This window comes from Panicum virgatum, chromosome 1N, assembly GCF_016808335.1.
Source record: "Panicum virgatum strain AP13 chromosome 1N, P.virgatum_v5, whole genome shotgun sequence".
NCBI lineage: Eukaryota > Viridiplantae > Streptophyta > Magnoliopsida > Poales > Poaceae > Panicum > Panicum virgatum.
In genome coordinates, this window is record NC_053145.1 from 51,514,606 (window position 1) to 51,530,900 (window position 16,295).

The 16,295-nt window shown below is 44.7% G+C and overlaps 3 protein-coding genes across 6 annotated transcripts; all 3 read left to right on the forward strand.

The window, feature by feature from the left end:
* Positions 1-314: 314 nt before the first annotated feature.
* LOC120654156 lies at positions 315-1,615 on the forward strand. The gene is made up of 2 exons (XM_039931707.1): positions 315-1,027; positions 1,136-1,615. Exons 1-2 carry the CDS (start codon positions 534-536, stop codon positions 1,284-1,286), a joined length of 645 nt encoding a protein of 214 aa, XP_039787641.1. The 5' UTR covers positions 315-533; the 3' UTR covers positions 1,287-1,615.
* LOC120653640 (disease resistance protein RGA4-like) lies at positions 1,350-3,813 on the forward strand. Its single transcript, XM_039931339.1, has 2 exons — positions 1,350-1,418; positions 3,184-3,813. The coding sequence occupies exons 1-2, from the start codon at positions 1,350-1,352 to the stop codon at positions 3,811-3,813; spliced, it is 699 nt and encodes a 232-aa protein (XP_039787273.1).
* Positions 3,186-15,887, forward strand: LOC120656519 (disease resistance protein RGA5-like). Of its 4 annotated transcripts, XM_039934631.1 has the most exons (4): positions 3,931-4,066; positions 9,460-9,511; positions 12,762-14,769; positions 15,503-15,887. In XM_039934631.1, the coding sequence occupies exons 3-4, from the start codon at positions 12,922-12,924 to the stop codon at positions 15,713-15,715; spliced, it is 2,061 nt and encodes a 686-aa protein (XP_039790565.1). In that variant the 5' UTR covers positions 3,931-4,066; positions 9,460-9,511; positions 12,762-12,921; the 3' UTR covers positions 15,716-15,887. The 4 variants fall into 4 exon arrangements, with proteins under 4 accessions (XP_039790562.1, XP_039790561.1, XP_039790563.1 ...); XM_039934628.1 differs by lacking the exon at positions 9,460-9,511 and having other exon boundaries at positions 3,186-4,066; positions 12,762-14,881; positions 15,503-15,863; XM_039934627.1 differs by lacking the exon at positions 9,460-9,511 and having other exon boundaries at positions 3,186-4,066; positions 15,503-15,863.
* The last annotated feature ends 408 nt before the right edge of the window (positions 15,888-16,295 follow it).

Consider the following 16,295-nt stretch of genomic DNA (forward strand, 5'->3'; position numbering starts at 1 on the left):
ACATGACGTAAGGTATTACGCTTCCGAGCGGCCTGAACCTGTCTAAATCGACTGTCTCAAACTCGCTTCCTTAGGAGAGATCCTTGCGCGGTTTATACCCCTGTCCGAATCTCTAAACGGGGTTACTAGTAATCCCTGCCGGCGGTAATCTTACACCGTCAAAGCCCCTCTATAATTTTTGACATAAATACACTGCGAAAAGAGACTAGAGTTATTTAGAGGTAGAAGAAAGTCCCCCCTAATAATTATCCTGGATGCGCCACTGCTCGAGCCAGCACGAGCATGACATCTGAGCGGCTCTAAAACCTCAGCTAGTGAGTTACTCTGAGCCTTTGAGCTTGTGTGCGGGAGCCGCGGAAGGGCGCCGTCGGGGACGGATCCGCACGGAATGGAGTTTGGGGACGGGCCCCCACGGAATGGAGCCATGGAAGGGCGCCGTCGGCAGGAGGCGTCGCAGGCGACACCGTCCCGGGCGGAGCTAGGACTCGGCGTCGACGCCGTGGAGGCAGACGTCCTCCCCAAGCCGGCCGGCCATGAGGTCCTTGGTGCCGCAGCCCGCGGCCCAGCCACCCCTATCTCGACCATGCGCCGCTCCGGCCGAGTTCGCCCTTGCCGTGCTGCCCGAGGGAGCCCGTGCGGTCAGCTCCAAGGGCGGTGCAGCCACCCCGGCCGGTCATGGCTGGAGTTGCGCTCCCACGGGAGCCCGCGCAGCCGGCGCCAAGGGCGGCACGGTGCAGCTCCCACATGAGCGGCGGTGGCGGAGCTCGCGGCTCTCCCACACGCGCCGCGGCGGCGTTGCTCGCTGCTCCAGCACATGTGGCGGCGGCGGAGCTCGCAGCTCTTGCCTGCATGCAGCGGCGGCGCTCGCGGCCCCCGCACGCACGCGGCAGCGTTGCTCGCGGCTCCTCCACACGCAGCGGCGGCGAAGCTCGTGGCCATCCCTCAAGAGGGCCTTGGTGGCCGAGGCCACCTCCTCCAGCGCCGTGCACCTCATCCTCAGAGTCACCAAAAGCTTCAGGCCTTCCAGGTACCAAACCCACACGCCCTTTGCCTCACATCGCGAAATGATTTCACCCAAATCTGTCCCTTCTCCAATAACTAACTCTGTTCCGTTTCATCTGGTCACTACGGTCAGCAACGGCGCCGTCGTCTACCGCGAGGGACGCCGTGCAGTATCAGCTGCTCATCCCCTACAGCGCAAGTACGGTGCGGAGGCCGGCCACGCGAGTACGGGGCTCCCAAAGTGGAGGCTGTCGAGGTGGATGACAAGGTGCAGGGGGAGGTAGGTGCAGTGGAGGCCGTCAGAGAAGTTGGACCAGGCGAGCTGCAGGTGCAGGGCGGCGTCAGCCATGGCGCGGCGCGGGAGCCCGGCGGCCGGCGCCAAGGGCGGCGCGGGAGTAGAGCTGCGAATGGGTTGGGTTTAAATGAGTTTAATGGATTCAGTGGAGTGTATTTGGTGGGTTGGAATGAATTGTATTAGATAATGAGTAGGATTGAGCGGGTTCTATGTTAACGAAGATTGAGTGGGTTCGGAGTTGATTGAAATAGATATTTTGTATAAAATAGTATGATGTATATAAATGTTGGTTCTGTATTAAGAGTCAGACTCTGAAAATAAAATCTCGTGTTCACACTATAAAAATTATTGGAGATGATTCAGTATAACTAGCAGCTACTCTGTACAAAGTAGTGTGGTTAGAATTACACGTGCACCTCAAGTCAGACCCTGAAATAACACATCGGGTTCACATTATAAACTTTTAATAAAATTTACCGAAATTTGTTGAGATGACTCAGTATGATTAGCAGCTACTTTGTGCAAAGTATTGTGACTAGACGTGGATCTCACGTCAAGAGCTAGACCCTGGAAATAAAATCTCGGGTTAACATTACAAAATTTTTATCGAAATTGATCGAAATTTGTTGGAGATGATCCAGTATGACTGGCAACTACTCTGTGCAAAATAGTGTAGTTAAATCGACACATAAAAAGCCGAATCCTAGATATAAAATCTTGTGTTCACATTATAAAATTTTATTGAAATGGATTGAATTTTTTTAAATGACTCAGTATAACTGACAGCTACTCTATGCAAAACATGTGGCAATTTAAACTATAAATTTTTTTAGAAAACAGATTTTTATTGGGTTGTAATCATAATTTGGCTAATAGTTTATTACATTATAAACCGAAATGTTTGAGTTGGATTGGTATGCTGTTGTGGTTAGAAGTGGTGTTGATAATATTAATTTTCCGTATGAAAATGAATTTGTGTAGGTATAATTTGGTTTCCAACTCATTTGCAGGACTACGTGCAAGGGGCACGCCGCCTGCCCCACCTGCTAACGCCTGCGCACATCGTTTGGCTTGTCAGCCAACTAGTCAGCAATGCGTTTCTCTCATACCAAATCAGCACAGCCATCAGCCAACCAGCAGTATTTTCTTCTCATAACAATTCAGTACCAGTCACAACCAAAAGAACAAAGTGAGTAATTTTATCCCCTCCGTTGGATCACCTTTGCACGCTGGATAGGCAATCGCCAGTAACGTGCGTACATCGATTGGCTTGTCAGCCAACTAGTCAGCAATGCGTTTCTCTCATACCAAATCAGCACAGCCATCAGCCAAAAACAGTATTTTTTTTCAAGTAACAATTCAGTACCGGTCACAACCAAAAAACACAAAGTGAGAGTAATTTTATCCCCTCCGTTGGATCACCTTTGCACGCTGGATAGGCAATCGCCAGTCACGCCGTGACTTGCGTCTCCGCTTGGTTGACCACGCGCTGTCCCCCTGAGGCCCGGAAGGGGAACCCTCCCAGTTCTTCCCCTTCCGGGCGGCCGGCCTTCCTCTGCTCCTCGCCACACGCCACCTCCGTCTAGGTCGCCGGCCGCCGCGCGCCTTGCTCAACTCCAATGACCATTTGATCAGATCAGGCCGGTGGCGGGCCAAGCGCAGGGGCCGCCCGGGGTGCATGAACCTCTCCAGGCACGCGGTGGTGGCTGTGGCGATTGGCGAGCGCTTTCGTCGGCATCAGGGTTGATTGAGTCGCGGCCGTTCCTCGGGCCTCGACGGAGGAGGCAAGTCCCGCACCCCCAACCTCAGTATTTCTTTCTCTTACCTCTTCTACTTATATCCTCACACTCTTGATATTGCTTCTGCCTGTGCTGATTGGTACACAGGGAGAAGAGATGGTGGATCCATCCAAGATTATCGAAACAGCCGCGGGAGGCTGCCTGGTAGCTCTGGTCAGGAAGCTCGCTTCCCTGACGCTCAGTGAGATCTCCCAGCTGAGTGCCATCTCCGGCAACATCGACTGGCTGAAAGAGGAGCTGCAGCTCCTGCACGCCGTCCTGCTAGATCTGTCAGATGAGGAGAATCCTAGCCACCAAATGAAGCTCTGGAAGAACAAAATAAGAGAGCTATCATATGACATCGATGATGCCATCAACGGGTTCCTACTCGCCTCGAGCAAGGAGAAAGATCCCGGACTCCAGCATGACCCAGGCTTCGTTGATCGCATCATGGCGACCATTCGAAGGTGCACCGATCGAATCAGAAGCTTACCCTCTGATTTCGGGATCACCCGAGAGATCAAGAAGCTCAAGGATCGTGTTAATGCGGCAGAAGACCGGCACAAGAGGTTAAAGACAGGGACGAACAGTGATGCTGGCCCAAGCTATGATGCTATTCCTATCCGGGATGTTGCTCAATATGCGGATCCAGCTAGCCTCGTGGGCATTGATGCTCCGAGAGAAGAGATCATCCGCAAGCTCAGTCTCCAGGTGCCGCCGTGCCGGGCTCTTCAGTGAATCATCGCATGGTGGTGGCCATTGTTGGATTTGGAGGCCTAGGCAAGACTACTCTCGCTAAACAGGTTTTCGACAAAATTGCCGGGAACTTCGGCTGCACAGCTTTCGTGCCTGTGTCAAGAAACCCCGATATCAATAAGGTTCTGAGAGATATATTGTTGGATTTCAATTCTGGCGACTCGCCCGAAGCTCTACGACAGCTTGATAAACGGCAACTCATAAATAAGCTCAGGAAATACATCGAAGGGAAGAGGTAACTTAACACAAGTTTCGCTCGTGTATTTTTTCTTAGGCCCGCAAGTTTTTCAGCATTTCAATTGTTTATCTATTTTTGGCCACAAAACATTTATTTATATTGTGATAGGTTACTATTAGTTTTTTTTCATAAAACATACCGCATAAAAATACTCCTTCTAGCCATCAGCCACAAAGTGTCTGTCGGCGTCCCGACCCGGGGGTCCGGATCCCCGCTAGTAAATGCTGCGTGTTTCCTCGTCCCAGATGTTGATGCAAGAGGTGACAGTAACGCACGGATTTATTCTGGTTCCGGCCACGGGGCCGTACGTCCAGCAAAGGGGTGTGCGAGAGCACTGTATTATTTTGCACCCGGAGTGCCTGTAGTAGGGGGTACAAGCCAGGCGAGAGAGGTAGAGAGACTCCCAAGTCTCTGCTAGAAAGGGAGTCGGTGCTCAGTGGTGCTGAGAGTGTAATGATGATCGCGAGTGTAGGTGACCGTGTCGCTGATGTCCAGAACGTCGTCCCCCTTTATAGGAAGCCCACCTCCTCCTTTTATAGTCACAAGGAGGGGCGAAGTATATGAGTAGGGGAATGTGGAAGTCGTCGTCTTTCCCCCGAATCGCGGGGGTGCAGTGGTCGAGCACTATAGGAAGTACACTGTGGGGCATGGCGTCGGGCGTGGCAGTCGTCCTGCCAACCCCAGCAGGCGGCGTGGTCGTCGCTGTAGGGTGTACTGTCCTCCAGACGTGGCGTGATGGCGTTCCGTGGGCCCCGTAGGCCAAGGTCTTACATGCCCCAACGGTGGCGGGGCACGTGGCGGTCCCGGACCCCCCTGGATAATGTGCTGGTGCGCGCACTAAGGGGGTCCGAGGGTTGCGTGGAGGTCCCAGACCCCTCGAGGGGGGATGTTCGGGACTCCGGCTGTGAGCTGTGCGCCCCTCTTGGAGGGGTACGTGGCATCGCCGGACCCCTTCCCAGGCAGGAGGTGGGTCCGGGGCCATACGTGTGATGAGGCGGAGTCCGGACGGCCGGAGTTGGCAGAATAGTATAGGGGCAGTGCCGGGCACACTTCGTCCTGCGTCGCAGGTCCCACAGTGCGTCACAGACTCACAGCGCCCGGGATGGCGGAGCAGTGACCGGAGTTGGCGGATGGGACTCCGGTCACTGCCACTGTGGGGGATGGCGGCCTGACACCGTCTGTCTTGAGCACTACGAAGGAGTGGTTAGCATTCAATGCCTCCGTATGACGGGCGGTTGAGCGGCGGGGACATTTGTCCCTTATGCCAAGGGGTGGCCTCGAGCGAGGCGGAGATGAGCTACCTGCTCGAGGGAGGTTCGCTGCCCTCGAGCGAGGCGGAGATGGTTTGCCCGCTCGAGGGTAGATTTGCTACCCTCGAGCGAGGCGGAGACGAGCTACCTGCTCGAGGGAGGTTCGCTGCCCTCGAGTGAGGCGGAGATGCAGGGCGCAGTCGAGGGGTCTCGAAGGGAGCCCTCGAGCGAGGTGGAAACCACCCCGCAGTCCGAGGGGAGCGTGGATGGGCCGCACCGTGTCGGCGGGCCGCGTGTTGGGCTTCTTTGAGTCCTTTCCTTTCTTCCGGAGTGGAAGGAGGCCGTGGGCCTTCGTGGGCCCAGTTGCTTCAACACGTGTTTGCGTTCTTTGGAGTGGTCTTAGTACCCCGATTAGGGTGTCACTAACCGTGGTACCCGACAGTGTCGTTTAGGACAACGATAGAGTCCCTAATACGTTACTTTTGACCACTAATATTTGTTGTAACATATTGATGAAACATAGTTAATTTATACTTATATAAATCTACATTTTAAGACAAATCTATTCATATCATTTTCAAAGATTAAAAACATGATACCACAACAACAACAAACAACAACAACAACATAGCCTTTTTCCCCAAACAAGTTGGGGTAGGCTAGAGATGAAACCCGAAAGAAATAAGTTTAAGGTTCAGGCACATTGATAGCTAGTCTCCAAGCGCTCCTATCCAAAGCTATCTCTTTAGAGATATTCCAATCCTTAAGGTCTCTCTTAACCGACTCATCCCACGTCAGTTTAAGTCTACCTCTACCCCTCTTTACATTATCGACCCGCTCAAGAACCCCATTACGCACCGGCGCCTCAGGAGGCCTTCGTTGGACATGTCCAAACCATCTCAGCCGATGCTAGGTAAGTTTCTCCTCAATTGGTGCCACCCCGGCCCTATCCCGAATAACTTCGTTCTGTACTCTATCCCTCCTTATGTGCCCGCAAAACCACCGCAACATCCGCATCTCTGCTACACTCAGTTGCTGGACATGTCGCTTTTTTGTAGGCCAACATTCAGCACCGTATAACATCGCCGGACGAATTGCTGTCCTATAGAATTTGCCTTTTAACTTTTGTGGCACCCTCTTGTCACAAAGGATGCCAGAAGCTTGCCGCAATTTCAAAGATTAAAAACATGATATATGAAAGAAATTTTTTATCTAGATTCTCTTTGATTGACTGCACGCATCCTAAACAACATCTATCTATTATATCAATAAGGCAATGTTAAAAGAAACCATTACGTTCGCTGAGAAGATCTAGAAATTCCCACGTTAATTTAAAAACCATACCGTTGGATTTTATAAAGATCTAATAATCTAGACTAACTCGTATTTATTATATTAATAAAGAAGCATTAAAATAAGCCAACACGTTCGACTAGAGAGTCTAGAATTTCCCCATTAATCGAAAGAAGAGAAGAAAATACAATAATGGACAAAGATCCATTGGTGGTGAGGATAAAAGTGACAGGTGCCCCTTAGCACCGCGCAAAAACTAAACCCTTAGAGCTTATCGAGACACGGCCCAACCAGCGAGCACCGAACTCCAACCGAACGGTCCGGACTCGCCAGGGCACAAGGACGGTGGAAAGGGGTCGGAGACCGTCCGACCCCCTCATTTTCTCCCTTTTACCTTTCTTCCTCTATATATTAGACCCTCTCTCCCTTGAACTATAAAAGGGAGGAGGCGTGTCCCACGGGGGATAGAGGCTTCTCACAACCTCTTACGCCCTCACACCTACGCAGCACAGAGACGGGGGATCCCTTTCCCTCTCTCGCCCATTTGTAACCCCCTACTACAAACTAGTGCAAGAACACGAGAACTCGAACTGGATGTAGGGACATTCAGTCCGAACCAGTATAAACCCTTGTGTCGTTCCCTTGCATTACCATCCGGGCCCGCAACGCGCAGCACAAATTTACTCGTCGTTGATACGGAACACCAACAATCGGACTTAAGTAACTCGAATAGTTCATTTTTTAGATAGAGGATTAACCCGGTCTCTATATCCACCTTGTGGATATACACAGCCAAATATTACAAGATTTCTTAGGCTCTAAACCTCAAACGAAGGATTTCACAAAAACAAGAGAAAGTTATAAAACAAAGTAAGAAAAGCTAGAAGACTAAGCTTCGATTTTCTTCTTCCTTCCCGCTCCAACCTTGCAACATTTTCATGCAAACACCAATCCATCATATCTCTCATTTACTTAGAAACATGATGTTTGGATTATCGGTTGCTTGTCAAACCTCTTCACGTGAACCTCCACCTAGCGCATGGGTAAGAGAAAACGGTTCATGTGAAGGGAGTGGAACCATAAGATGTTGACGCCGGCATAACACCGACTAGGATTCTCTCACACGGGTTTCCGTAACACCTGGTATCCACACAGACCTTTAGGTACGGTAGCACATCGGCATAACATCCAAGAAGGAAAGTTGCACAAGAAACGGCATCATTGACGGCCAGTGTGAAGCTGGGCTGAGATTTCTCCATGTGCTCTCTGCAGCCGCAGCAACATCTGCATGCCTGCGCTAGATGGGCGGACAACGATGAGGTGTCGCCCTTCACGTTGCTGACGAGACCCGAGCAGTGCGTCCACGCTCATGCCGGCAGTCCTCCACGAGGAACTTGAAGAGTTCATATCAAATATGAATAATAAAAAGCTAATTATGGAATTAGATCTATCTATTACTATGTTAATAAGAAAGTGTTAAGACAATCCCATAATGTCTCTACTGCAAATCAGCAAGACATCACTTGTAGAAACCTTCTTAATGTGGATCCCATTCTCTCCCCTCTTTTTTTCACTGCTTCGTTCATCCCGACCTCCAACCTCTCTCATGATCTGCTCTATAGACTACAGCTTCTCAGCAAAGCGTCGATTTCAGCACCTAGCACTCTATTCTAATTTCTAAGCTGTAACCACCGGTTGTTGACTATAATCGCTACCAATAAATTTCGCTGCGGCCGTCAAATCCCACCGCTAGGTCTAGGTGCCATGGGCCTGCGCGTTGAATCCCGCCGCCGCCCAGTACAGTGTTACCAGCATGTATCTGTTCTTCCTATCAGTTCATTCCAAGTTTCCAACAGCCAATGATTCATGTAATTGAGTTACAATTTCAAACATTTGATAGTCATTTACTCAATTTTCTAGGCATTTGATTTTGGCCACTATATTTGATTTTCCATCGATGGGTGTTGACACCAACAAGGCACCCATGGCGGGTGCCGAGCTCTGCACGAGCGAGGCCTCGGCAGCGAGCTTGCGCACGAGCCAGGCCTCAGCAACGAGTTATTATCTTAATACAATAGTTTTAAAAAATATCATCACGTTCGTTCAGAGGACATATAAATTATCACGTTAATTGAGGAAAAAAAATAATATATACCATCGGATTTTATGAAGATTGAATGGTATAAACTAACACTGAGAGTCCATATCAAATATGACAATAAAGATACAAATTTGAAAAAAACATTAAAAATAGGAACTGATTTGGTGATTGGAAGATATATGCGCCAGTGTCACATATAATTCCATATATTTATAATATACACTGTCGAATTTCACGAAAGGAGTTCATATAGAATACGACCAATAAATATATAAATTTGAAAAAGGAGAAGAATATACACCATCGTATTTTATGAAGATCTAACAATCTAGAATAAGACAAAGAGACTATATCAAAAACAACCAATAAATAAATAATTTAAAACAACAACAATTAATTCGGTGATTGGAAGATATAAGTCAGTGTCACATACAATTCCATGCATTTATAGTACCTAACATACATGGTAATTTTATATTAATCACATATATTTGGCAAGTAGAAAGACATTACTAACACTGAAAATATACCAGCCCGCTAGCGCTAGAGCATCACCATAACCTAAAGAGTTCATGCAAAATATTATTAATAAATATACACAAATTCAAAAAATAATAGGTCCATATCCAATACCACAACATGGAAGAGACTAGCAATTGTGTAAATGTTATTCCCTAATCAGATTTACATTGATATGGATTGAAGAAAAAAGTCCCAAATTTTTCTCTGACCCGATCCCTTACCAGGTGTCTATAGCAAGTTGCGGATTGTCTGAGATGCATCATCAGTGGCTAAAGTGTAAGCGCATCTTCAAGAGTCTTTCTAAATTTCACTCTCTAAATCATCATTTGGAGAGTCATGTACATAAAAATCGCCCTCTATACATCTTCACTCTCCAACAATTTCTTTATATCTTATTTACACTCTAGAGAGTCATTTTCGTTATCTATCTTTGGCTAGCGAGAAATCCGGAATAGATGATGGCTATATTTAGATAATCACTTAAAGAAACTCTTGGAGACTATTTTTCGATCAAAATCTCTATTTCTAACAATTAGGATGGATATAAGAGTCTTTTGGAGAGCTTCTTGGCAGTAAAAGTAGGAAATGGAACAGAGCGCAAGAGGGCTATACCCTGCTTGCACAACAAGAAGTTCATTGAAACCAGTGTACGGGCTGCGGAAAAGTTGTGGGAGCCATAAAATAAGGGGAACATGTTTAGATCTGTTGTAGCAATAAGGGGAACATGTTTACCTTGACCAACTCCGGGCCCAATAGAAGCAAGCTTCCCAGAAAAGTGGATTCGTTCCAGAAAGGTTCCAGAAGAGGTTAATCGTAAGCAAGAAGATTGTTTACGTGGAACATAAGTGACACGAGCCAGTACGCGAGCGTAGGAATGGAGCGAGCAAGATTCCTTTGGACTTACTTTGGCATCTACTACTCATTAAAATTTTTCACCAATATTCAAAAACTGAATTCTAATGATCTCATGTTAGTATACATTGAACCACTCATCTAAATCTTCTTCTTAAGAAAAAACTAAGAGTGATTTTTTACCGTAACTAAAATTTTCAGAAAAAGTACCCGCCATCAGTCAAAACCAAAAATATATATTCCTATTGAAAGTATAATTTTAAATAAATACCAAAAACATGTTTCTACATGAGGTATTCTAAAAAATTATATGCCACGAAATATTATGATGGAAAAAAAACATAGATGCTGCCTTCGTCTAAGGATATCGGGACAAAACAATTACAATGACGTGACAAACAATAATATTTGCATAAATTTATTTTAGAGTAGAATACTAATGTGATTACATCCGTTCAAAATTATTGAGTACTTTATTTTATCCTAAGCGGAACATTTCTATTCATTGTCCAGGATAGTAAAATATGTTGATTTTCATAATACCAAATAAATACATATTTCATGATAAATTTAATGAAACTAATTTGATGTTATAGATGTTGGTACTATTTTTTTTATAAATCTTATTCAATTAGGTAAGTTTGAATTAGAACAAAGATAATATGTATCTGATGAAGTGATTAATAATTTAGAATAGAGACAGTAAGATAAAAATATCTAGCTACCTATGCTATTTGCACGGCCCACCTTGCTAGTTTATTTGGACCGAATGGAGGGAGTATTACTGCAAAACTCTAACTTCTTGGGATCCACCATATATGGGGTACATGTGGCCCTGCACCCAACATATGAACACTTGCCTCCCATTGGTTACGCAGGTGCTTGCTGCTAATGGATACTACTCCCGCTGTCTAGAAATATAAGAAGTTGCGAGTTTGTCTAAAGTCAAAATTTTCAAACTTTGACTATAATAAATAACAAAAGATTTAGAACTATTGACAACATAGAAATTATCACTAGATTCATCGTATGTGAAACCAACTATCATAATATGTACCTCTTTTTATTTGAGTTGTGGTGTAAAGTATTAAAAGCTCCTTCCCTGGTATTGGCGTAACCAGGACTGGGTGAGGAGATAGTTAGATAGTTTTTTATGCCATCTAATTTATTTTTATAGATTTTGTTGGTCAAAGTTTAAAAAAAGTTTGACATATGATAAACCTAGAACTTCTTATACTTCACTGCTTTAAAGTTCAGCCATGGCAAATCCACCAAGGATCAAGGCAAGTTGGCCTCGGCAAACCCAACAGGCAAATGAAGTTAAAAGGAAACGTGTAATGTAATCCCCCACATAAACTAGGTAACTTGAGGGATAAAGTAGTAATATAGAAACCCAGTAGGTAGTTCACATGAAATCTGCTGCGACAGGAGAAAGGGTACAGGAAAACAATGATTCAATCGGATCGGAACGAACCAACAGGCTGGGCTGGGCCGAGCCTAATGAGACCAATACCTCAAAACTAGTATAATAGTATTTCAGGAAAAAAAAACTAGTATAATATTCTTACTATTACTAATTGGACCCTCCTTTGAAGCTGCATGTGAAGCTACCTAGGATCTTAGGTGCACACTCTAAGAAAATAGAGAAGCCTAGAAATTCTCACAAAAATTAGAAACATCCGACCATCAGTTTGACAACGCTCTAATCATAATAGTCATAGAATCTGTTATCTTTCTAATAAGTTATCCACCTCTGCCATTATACAAATAAACTAAAGTAACCCCCTAAACATATATCTAAATTACCCACCTCTGCCATTATAAAAAAAAATCTAAAGTAACCCTCTAATCTTCGTGTAAATTACCCACTTATGCCATTATAAAAAGAATGCAAATAACCCCCTAAATTTGTATATAAATTATCCAATTATAATATTATTAAAAGTTAAATTAACCCCAAATTCTAAATCTAAATTATATAAATATAACAAAATATTAAAGTGTACCACTATAAAATTATAAACTACTATTTCTATTATTACTAATATATCATTGATATTATTTATAAAATACTATCCATGATATGTGACACCATGTATTCATATATGATGAAAGAGATAAGAATATCAATTCACAAACAAATGGTTCAATTAAATATATCAAATACAATGGAAGTGTGATGCAAAATGTAATCTATTACAACTAAATAATAATAAATATGTATTTTAGAGCATGTGTTAGAATATTTAACAGATGAAAGAGGACGTGAGATTGATAATTATAATCATTTGTTGGAAGCCTTATTTTTATATTAAATCTAATTAGCCCGTGCAGGATCACGGGTTGATAGGCTAGTTAATTTAATTTGTGAAGAGGCTGCTTTGAGACGTGTGCTAGATGTTTAGTAAGCAAGTACCGGAGCACATCTCAGTTAGTTTTAGCTTTTCGATTTTGTTAGGTTATGCAGGTCGTATTTGCCATGAAGGAGCAACACACATGTATATATAAGACACTATTTGACTTTTCTTATGTGGACTAAAAATAGATCCATCATCCAATGGTAGATAGTTCGTTACTTTAGTTTGTGTAGTATGTCTCAGTTCGCCTGGTTTCTCTATTGTAGTATTCCTCTTTAAGATTTATAATATGATGACCATATTAAATTGTACAACAGGTACCTGGTTGCTGTTGATGACATATGGAGCAAAGATGCATGGATAATTCTAGATAGTGCACTGTTCAGAAATAATCATGGCAGTAGAATAATTGTCACGACACGCAAGAATGACGTTGCTGAAGAATGCTGCCCTTCTAGCCTCGATCATGTCTACAGAATGGATCCTCTTGACAAGAATGACTCAGAAAACTTGTTCGTAGAAAAAGCCTTTGGCCGCAAAGGATGCCCTCCTAATCTCAGAGATGTTTGTGGTAAAATCTTGAAAAAATGTGCTGGGTCTCCACTGGCCATCGTAACCTTGTCTGGTTTGTTGCGTAATAAGGTGACAGTATCTCAATGCGAGGAGGTGCTACATTCTCTGAGTAATGCAGTTCCGGAGGACTCTGATGTTGATGCGATGAGAAAGATATTATCTTTCAGCTATTTCGATCTTCCTCATCATCTAAGAACATGTCTATTATATTTTAGCATGTTTCCGGAAGATATCATGATCAGAAGGAAGCGTTTGTTAAATATGTGGATTGCTGAAGGGTTTGTTCATTGCAGTGATGGAAGAAATAAAACTGAAATTGCTGGTCATTATTTTGCTCAGCTCATCAGTAGAAACTTGATCCAGCCGGTGGACATACAGTATGATGGCCAGGCACAGGCTTGTCGGGTTCACGACACTATTTTGGATTTCATTGTGTCTAAATCCCTTGAAGAGAACTTCGTTTCGTTTCTTGGTTATCAGTTGGGCAGACCAGATGACAAGGTTCGTCGCTTATCTATCCATTACCAGAAGTTCCAAGATGGCGCAGGACTTGCAGGACAGGATCTATCTCATGTCCGATCACTTTGTATTTTTGGGGAACCTCTGCACAAGTCATGTACTGTTTCTCTTAGGGGACTGACCAATTTGCGAGTTTTTGATGCCAGGAATGGTTCCCCTTATTATACAGAGCGTGATGATGAATTATTTGATGTGGTATTAACGTTTCCTCATATTGATTTTGATGTGTCAGAGTCTCCTCAGCTGAAGTATTTGGACATGTATGAACTTATGCCGATGGAAATGGCAAGACAATTTTACACAAGGGAGGTCTTAACAGGGATTGCAAACCTGCAGTATCTAGAAACACTGGACTTAAGGAGTGCCATGGTAAAGGAGTTGCCGTCTGATATTTACAAACTTCAGCAGCTAGTGCGTCTGTTCATCAGACCAAGGGTCATATTGGCCACTGGCATTGGACGAATGGAGGCCTTGGAAGAGCTGAAAGAGATCTCTATCTACAGCTTCTATTCACTGGAATTCCTGCAAGAACTAGCCCAGCTAACCAAGCTGAGATCAATTCACATTCGCATGGAAGATGGTCAGATCGGTCTTGAACAGGAATTGGTCTTAATATCTTCAATTTACAAACTAAGCATGTGCAACCTTCATTCACTTAAGATTGAATTTTTCAACAATTGTGACGCTCAATATGGCACGTATGCCCTTTCCTTGCAATATCCTCTACAAAGTCTGAGAAAGTTCCAAATGAGGCACATCCACTTCACTAAGATTCCAAATTGGATGGGCTCACTAAATCACCTTGAGAAACTAGCATTGGAAGTCGGAGAAATGGAGCAGAAAGATCTGGATATCCTAGGAGAGTTGCCCAGCCTACTATACCTCTTTTTTGCAGTTATTGAGTGCCCTAAAGAAATGTTAACTTTCAGGGAGAGCACAGGATTCCATTGTCTGAAGTATTTGGATGTAGGCAATATCCTTAATGGAGCGGTAATGCTGGAGTTTCAAGCTGGATCTATGCCGAGGCTTGAACACCTAGAACTTGCCATACACACGTCCGACAGTACCTTATGCGGCTGTTTTGTTTCCGGCATTGAGCACCTTAACATGCTGACCAGGGTTCGCATTTTGATTTTTAAGGAGCCGGATCAGGATGGGGTGGCGACAGACGTCGAGTCTGCTATTACGAGTGCAGTCGACAAGCTTCCAAACAATCCCACACTCCGTATTGAGGTGAGCCCAGTCTTCCCGGTACACAACAAAGCCTATAACATGCGTGGTGGGCTGGGGAGTAGCAGGCGGGGGAGACTTATGTAACCGACGGTATATATGAACGTTACTGCAGGTAAGGGTACTTCCATTCCCGCAAAATATATATACTGTGGTTGTGACTTGTTTGCAGCATTATCTGTTTCACAGCATAAATAATTTGCCTCATGCTCTCAGTTGACGTGCGGCGTAGATAGATTCTATAGAGTTGGATCACTTAACCTTGTTAGATGTAAAGCATACTGCACTGATGGTGGATCAAATGCTACATGTAGATGGCAGAGGATGCTAGTATTATTCTCATCACTTTGCAAAATTTAAATAAAAATGCAATAGGGAACTCTGCACTTCCTTACATATACTTCTGAAACTCGCAACATGCTACGAATTTGCCGTGCCAGGACTTTTGTTATGCTGTTGTTCTGGCTTAAATAAATAAATATGCAGTCACATCCATGTGTTGATCAAACATATATATGCCACTCCTTGTACTGCTAATGCTAATTCTCTGCTCTCTTGCAGTTGCGAGTGCCTTGATTGTGCATTTGTGACTGTTGGGAGACCTAATGCTGCAGTGCCTCATATTACCTGCTGACACATTTTTCATGTGTACCTTATTTTACTACAGGACGTTTCATTGTGTTGCTAAGCACAAGCAATATTTGTGTACTGAATTGCTGCTACTCATTTGATGCAGTTCTGGGCCTTTGGGATGCGGCATGCTAAATTGTTGATCAAGGGTGAGCCTTTGAAGGTTACATTGTGGTTCTCCAGGTTTCATGTGCTCCTCAGCAAAGAAAATGGCCATCACTTCTACTACTGTGTGTGTTGGTGTGACAGCTGCGCGAGTTTTGTTGTGATGCTTGCATGCTTGTTTGTCTTAAACCTTGAGTATATCTGCATTTTTTAAATTTGAGACTGGTAGCATCCAGATGTATGTTTCGTTCTATTTCTGTGCTTGTACGATGAACATATTGTCTGTATTTCTGTCACAGCTACTTTCGGATTCTGTAAAGCTATGTGTGCGCGCTTTGAGAATTGAGGATTCTTTTAAGAAATTGTGTGCCTGAAATGTTATGACAGAGCATATGCACAAACAAGCTCTCGTTTTTGTTATTTGTGGGCTGTAAATTAAAGGTGTTGACTCCGTATCCTTGATTACAGAAGGTAGCATCGCTTTTTTTTTTTGAAACTAGAAAAGAGTAGCAGTTTGTGCACTAGATGGATGTTGGCCGGCAGCAGCTGCTCCCCAGCCGCGGACGCGAGATGAATTCGTGCGCACGGATACAGTACACATCGGATGGATGCACGCGAGACAGGCCTGGACGATCACGGCGGCCTTATCCGCCGTGCGGGCAGCGGCGATGAATTATTTATCATCGGTGATCATTGAACTCGCCACCTAAAACCCAGAGACAGAGAGGTCGCAGTGCATGGCCTGCCTGCCGGTGTGTTTCTTCGGTAAGCTGGAGGATGACACGGTCAAGGCG

Coding starts and splice junctions, on each gene's coding strand:
- LOC120654156 (XM_039931707.1), top strand. CDS start 534: ATGAGGTCCTTGGTGCCGCAGCCCGCGGCCCAGCCACCCCTATCTCGA. Junction 1,028..1,135: donor AAAAGCTTCAGGCCTTCCAG/GTACCAAACCCA, acceptor CACTACGGTCAG/CAACGGCGCCGTCGTCTACC.
- LOC120653640 (XM_039931339.1), top strand. CDS start 1,350: ATGGCGCGGCGCGGGAGCCCGGCGGCCGGCGCCAAGGGCGGCGCGGGA. Junction 1,419..3,183: donor TAGAGCTGCGAATGGGTTGG/GTTTAAATGAGT, acceptor ATTGGTACACAG/GGAGAAGAGATGGTGGATCC.
- LOC120656519 (XM_039934627.1), top strand. CDS start 3,822: ATGGTGGTGGCCATTGTTGGATTTGGAGGCCTAGGCAAGACTACTCTC. Junction 4,067..12,761: donor AAATACATCGAAGGGAAGAG/GTAACTTAACAC, acceptor ATTGTACAACAG/GTACCTGGTTGCTGTTGATG. Junction 14,770..15,502: donor ATCCCACACTCCGTATTGAG/GTGAGCCCAGTC, acceptor CATTTGATGCAG/TTCTGGGCCTTTGGGATGCG.